At 35.5% G+C, this 6672-nt stretch overlaps 1 protein-coding gene across 2 annotated transcripts in view; it reads left to right on the top strand.

The window, feature by feature from the left end:
• Positions 1-2508: 2508 nt before the first annotated feature.
• Positions 2509-6672, top strand: part of LOC107665386 (exocyst complex component 2-like) — a 30239-nt gene continuing 26075 nt past the window's right edge. The window contains exons 1-4 of one of the 2 annotated variants that reach the window (XM_016456256.1): positions 2509-2587; positions 4716-4844; positions 5801-5977; positions 6425-6551. In XM_016456256.1, coding sequence (XP_016311742.1) covers positions 4727-4844; positions 5801-5977; positions 6425-6551 — 422 coding nt within the window. In that variant the 5' untranslated portion in view covers positions 2509-2587; positions 4716-4726. Of the gene's footprint in view, positions 2588-4710; positions 4845-5800; positions 5978-6424; positions 6552-6672 lie in introns of both variants that reach the window. The other variant, XM_016456257.1, reaches the window with a different exon arrangement.

The following is a 6672-nucleotide window of genomic DNA, read 5'->3' as shown; positions in this document are numbered from 1 at the left end:
GTAAATATAGGACTGTATATAATCTTGTTAACAATTCTTCAATGTATAATAGGCCTATCACATTTCCGTGTGATAGTTCGCTGTCATACAGATACCAAACCAATCAATTATATTTTATACATTTTAAGTGAATATACACGTCTTCTGAAAAGCAGTAGTTTTTATGGCTGTACGCACATACGGCAGGCGTGCGATTTAGAATAACTGCTCAGCAATCTCTGCTTTTGTTGCGCCCCCAACTGGTCAAGTTTGGCACATACAGTTTCATTTATATTTCAGTTGTACATAGAACATTTTATATCTACTTATTCACTGCTACCTAGAAATTATGTGTACATTATGTTAATATGTGCCACTTTTAATATCTATTTTAACTGAAACAATATTGACGTAACATACAATAATACAAAAAATGTGTAAAAAAAATATTGCCTCAGGTGTTCAGTGATTAGTGGGTGTTTTAACATAGGATCAAAATATAATATACAATATACCATAATAAACCACAAATGTCTCTTGCTGGAGTTATCTTCAATAAATCTAATTATCAGAATATTTACAAATAAATTACCTTTGCAAATAAAATACAATTCACTAATACATATAAATGACGAATAAACGAGGAGAAATAGTAAACTATTCAAATGAGAAGCAAACTGCATAACTAAACTTTTGAAGTGGCTCTTGGCTTGAACAGAAAGAGACCTGAAAGCCCTACAAAAAAAAAGATTTTAAAACTGTTTTTATTGCTGTAAGATCTTATCTTCTTATGTACAGTATCAATGCAACTTTTTCAATTCACTGTACTATGCAGTTCATCAAGACGTCAAGAGCTCAAAATAATGTTATTACAGTAACAGTGCTGTGTGAGAGTGATGTTTAGGTGTGTGTGTGTAATAGGAAGCCTATTCACAGTATTTCCTGTGCTGGCTTAGGACCCTTGGGAACACACTGACAAACACATTCAAGCAGAACAATAATGTAGAAAAATTTCATTCTTTTCCACCATCATGTGCACACAGTGCCATCCAAGTGTAAAATTGAATTTTAAAAAACACTTTTTAACCAGAAGTAACATGAATCAGTGCTAATTCATAAACTGACAAAAACAATTCTCATTCCCTGTTGTTCATTCTGTATTATTTGTCTGTTCCACTCTCACTCTGTACCTCACTTTGTACTATACTGATGTTTCTGGTCATTTTGAGTCTTATCGCTGTGTTGTGACCCATGGTGTAGTAATTGCCACTTTCATATCAGGAATGTGGAACCATCATCAGCAGTGGGTATACGCTGAAAAAACAAACAGTGGAGCTCTTAAGTGAGTTATCTTATTTTGCTAACATTTTCTCTGTTAATTAGCTGGATGGATCTTTGGCGGTGGCCCTCTTGAGAAAATAGCTGAGGCTACATGACGTGTTTACACTGTTGAACATCCCTTGTGGTGCCGTCACACGCAACACAGTGCGTTGAGGCCGCAAGAAAGTCAAATTGGATTTGATTCCTCAGATTAGTTCAGAATGATTGAAAAAATGACGTTCCCAAGAGCCCAAAAGGCCTTATCTGAGGGAAAGTATCTCTGCCGTGCACTATTTAAGGAGATAAGAGAGGGCATAATGGCACACGGTACTTGGATGGTCTGTGTTGTGTGGTGTTATGGTGTGGCGCTTTCCCAGAACAAGTGGAAGTAACGCCATATGCATTGTGAAAATGGTTCATAATCTACATGTGACCTCACAGGATGACTTTGATGTTGAACATTGTGTAATTGAAATACATTTAGTTAAACTGAGTGTCGCATCACAGCATGAAACTCAAAATCTGGTGCGTGATGTTATATAGGCCTGTTATATGAAATGGTTAATAACTTTTATACACAATTTATAAATTATATACAAAAAAATCTTTGAATTTGAATCATTCATTCAAATATCTATCTGTCCCTTGTTTACATTCTTATTACCATTTGTATATAAAATTAAGGTTTCATTCATATTTAATGATGATTAAAGTTCAAAATAAAACAAGGAAGGAGAAATCCTAAACTAATACTAGACAACTTTGATTCAGTCAGGAGTCATCTACCAAAACGTTGTATATTAAAGTTATTTAGTTCCCAAGCAAGTTCGAGTAGTGTGCAGGATTTTTCATTTGTTTTATTTTGAACTTTTATTCGACACACCTAGGCTACAACATATTCAGTCTCGCGATATACCTACTATATTTTTATTTTTATGATGATAAAAATGTAAAATGTTAAAATTGCTAGATGTTTTAGCTTTCTTTCACTCATTCTCCAGAAAAATGAGAATTTTCCAGCAAATGCCAACAGTTCAGATCATCAGTCTTCTTTTTCACTGCACTGTCATTTGTAGGCATTTACATTTTTAAAATAAAGAAGAAATAGCATATTCCTTAAAAATTACATTACAGTTTGCATATCTACACTCTGTGGCTCAATATGATGCATTATTCGTGTGTCTGTCATGTGATTCGTCGTGTGGGCGGGGCCGCAGCATCTTAACCGGAACTGTTTTTCAGAGGATAGAAGCCTTGTGTAAAGATTCTCTTCACTGCCTTTACCTCTGTAAGTAATCGCAATGTTTTATTCTACCTTGCTTTGCGGATGATAAAGCAGGGTTCTTATTATGTGGAAAAACTATCGTCTTAATAAATTCGTTGTCGTCGGCTTGACGTTTCTGTCGGATTGTTTTTAGCATTAGCCAGTCAGCTATTGTCAACTGTCAGAGCTGCTGTTTATGTTCATGTTTTGTTTGACAACCTCATCATAATGTATGTAAATGAGTTTTTGCCTTAAATGAGTTGTGTATTTTATCTTTGTGAAAATTCATGTTGGGTAACACTCTTCGTCAGTTCATTACATTGTCAGTAATTACAAACTCATGAAACAGCTACTATATTATAAAACCTTAACCAGTTTGTATGCATAATAATTTAAGCAAAGTAAGAGCGTATAAATCAAATTTGACTTCAGTATCATTTGTTTAATTTGGTTTGATGTCATTTCTATGAGAGATCTAACGTCTTATTTTGTTTTGGGGTCACGTTCTGTTTGTGCTTTTCTTCCGTCTCGTCTTCAGTTATGTGTTTTTCATGATTGTCAGTGTTAAATAATAGCAGCAACTTAAAATGCAACACAGGGCCCATCATGCTTTGCAGGAGCTCAGTTTTTATGTATTATTATAGCTGAAATCATAATGTAAATTGAAACCAGATTATAGCTAAATTGTTAATGAAGTTAATTATAATTTTTTCTTGTGTTGATTATTGAATGCATGTTTTCTATTTTTGCTATTTGGTGTTTACTGGCTACTGCAGCAATTAACAAAATTCTTGCCAATAAAATAAGCATATAATTATTTATATCATGGCCAATATTTAGAATTTATACTATTGTGTTTAATAAAAGCACTAAGCGGTCATTTTGTAAATGTCGAAAAATTATATGCAGTCAGCAGTATGATGCTCTCGTGTTAAATAGTTTGTTCAAGCTCCTGCGATTACATGTCGAGTGTTAATTTCTCCTGCTGAGAGAGTGTGTGCTGTAGGTGGGGGGGTCACTGTGTTTATGAAGGGGGCTGAGTGTTGATAGGACGGCGCTTAATAATTTGTCTGAGACGAGCTCCTTATTCCATAGAGACTCTCAGGTGTCAGTCATCTAAGCAGTCAATCATTTCCAAATGTTGCCACACAGTTTGACTTTACCATTTTCACTTTCATCAGACTTTGCTGTAACTGAGCAGTAGACATTTTTTGAAGTTAAAATGTAATCCTTTTAATTGTTTGTTTTATGTGATTTGTTTTCCCCCTCCCTTTGGCTATTTTTTCTTTTCTTTTCTTTTCTTTTCTTTTTTCTTTTCTTTTCTTTCTTTCTTCCTTTCGTTCTGTCAAAACTACCCCACTGATTTTTGTTTTGTCAAAAAATGCCAAGCCACTTAATAGATTTTTTTCCCAGTTTTCTTCTTAATTTATTTTCTAAATTATTGTTGTCACTTTGACATTTTTGCCACGCTTTTGAGTTTTGAATGAGAACATACTCATCATAAAAGATGTGTATTTAAATCATAGTATGCATGAATTGCATTTTAGTGGACATCCAGACAAAAAAATAAAAAAATAACACAGGGCACCATTGACCTATGTAATCTATAAAGACAATTTTACTATTTACCAAGGTATTGGTATCATCATAAAAATTCTGCAGTGAATATACTTGTCAGACACCCAGTTTATATTACTGCTAGACGTCTTCTGAATCTGCACTGTGGACTCTGAGGGTCTGCTGTAGAACTCAACCATCACCCTGTCCCCCTTTATCTCTCTCTGTGGCCCATACCAGAGACCACACAGACACAGAAACACACTCTACCAGACCACACAGAGACAGCCATGGGGTCTTGCACGCAAACCTCCCTGGAGCTGTCAGTCTTGTCCTCCGTGTGGGTGTTTGCATACAAGAGAGAGCATTTGTGACAGTGCAAAAGCCACGGGAAAAATGCCTTGATTGCTGAACTACTAGTCAAATTGCATATAGTGTAGCATCCGTGTCACTCCGAACAGTAACACGCTCGCTCAGTGTGAGCCGGATGGGTAGATTTATTTGTTCATGTCTAACGGTTTTTAAATGCACTGAACATGCTGAATGCCTCCTGAGCCTAAACAAAACACTTAGTGTTTACCTGTGTCTAGTCTAGGTGTTTAAAGGATGTCTCGTGCACGCCAGCCTCCCTTGGTGACTGGCATCTCACCCAACGAGGGCGCGCCGTGGACCAAAGTCACTATTCGTGGAGAGAACCTGGGCACTGGACCCAATGATCTCATAGGTAATACACATGCACATAGCCATTGCATTACATTTACATTTACATTTAGTCATTTTGCAGATGCTTTTATCCAAAGCGACTTACAATTTGGGTAAAACAGATACACACCCTCCTTTTGAACAAACATTCACTAGCGTTCAAAGGTTTGGGGTCATTAAGCTTTTTTATTTATTTATTTTATTCAGCAAGGGCACATTAAATTGATCATAAGTGACAGTGAAGACGTTACAAAAATTCTATTTAAAAAAAAAAAGTTGTTATTTTGAACTTTTTATTTATCAAAAAAATCCTGAAAAAATAGATCACGGCTTCCTTTAAAAATATTAAGCAGCATAATGATTTTCAGCATTGATAATAATAAGTAATACTGATAATAGTAGTAGTAAATACTATTTTTAAATTGTAATAATATTTCAAAACATTTTTGAGTAGATAAATGCAGTCTTTGTGAGCACAGGAGACTTTTTACAAAAACATTTTTAAAAGTCTTATCGACCCCACACATCTGAACACTAAAATTCAGACATTTTCTGAATTTCACACATTTTCTTCTGATTTAGCAAAGGGCTAATAAAGGAAAAATACAAACATCCATCTGTTAAAATTAATTTCTTCATACAGAAATGATCAGTCTATGAAATCTGGGGGAAAATAAATAAATCAGTTTTGGCATGGTTTAAAGAGATGCTTCATAATATTTTATTATGAGTCTGCAACTCAGTGAATCTGTAAATCAAGACGAGAAACTAAAATCTAAAGTAATAGTTTGTTCAGATAAGCAGCAAAAATTTTATTTTTTTATAGTTAGTGTTATTAAACACAGATCGGTTTTTGTAATTAAGCAGCACAAAAAAAAAGAATAATTTTTTGATGCCGTTAAGGACCTGAGCTGAGGCAAATTTGGCCATTTTATTAACATCCTTTTCTCTTGGTCTTTGTCCGTCTCTGTCTGTCAGGTCTGTCTATCTGTGGTCATAACTGTTTGCTGACAGCAGAATGGATGTCTGCTAGTAAGATAGTGTGTCGAGTGGGTCCTGCTAAAGATGACAAGGGCGAGATCATTGTCACCACCAGGAGCGGAGGCCAAGGGACATCCACGGTCTCCTTCAAACTGCTCAAACCCGAGAGGATCGGTGAGACACACACTCACAGTGCCCTCTAACTCATGTACACACACTCTGTGCATGTTTACAATGCTCGATCTTACACCAATTATGCTTAACCCTGTTGTAAGGTCATGTAAACATCTTAAACTGTGCCCTTTCATTGCGTAAAGATCTGCTTATCATAAAATGATTGCTACACCTTGTTTTATACCAACTGAAGTCAGTTTATGTTTTGATGTAAAAAACAAACAAACAAACCAAAAATCCTGATAATTTCGGATCTCATGTAAAAGTGTTTTTTGCATTATCAGCATATTGTTGTGCATGTAAACACACTCAATGTCTGTTAAAGGCAAAATCATAATTTCGGTTTGATTGATACACACTCCTTGAATGTACACATATGCTCTTTGAAGACGGCAATGGATTTTAAGCCCTCAACCAATGAGTATGTGCATGTTTTTTTGTGTTTAGGCATTCTGGATCAATCTGCGGTCTGGCTTGATGAGTTGAATTACTATGACATGAGGACCGATCGCAACAAAGGAATCTCTCCTCTCTCGTTGAGGCCGGCCAACCCTTTGGGCATCGAAATAGACAAGTAAAGAAACATTCACAACTGAATTTGTGTTGTCCTCTTATGAACTTCGAAAGTAATACATTTACACCTACAACTAAGCACACGTATTGCTCTACTTGAGACACACACACACACACACACA

Source organism: Sinocyclocheilus anshuiensis, unplaced genomic scaffold (assembly GCF_001515605.1).
Source record: "Sinocyclocheilus anshuiensis isolate Anshui unplaced genomic scaffold, SAMN03320099.WGS_v1.1 scaffold199, whole genome shotgun sequence".
In the NCBI taxonomy this organism is placed as follows: domain Eukaryota; kingdom Metazoa; phylum Chordata; class Actinopteri; order Cypriniformes; family Cyprinidae; genus Sinocyclocheilus; species Sinocyclocheilus anshuiensis.
The sequence above is the reverse complement of the archived record's forward strand: the minus strand, read 5'-3'. Positions and strand labels throughout refer to the sequence as shown.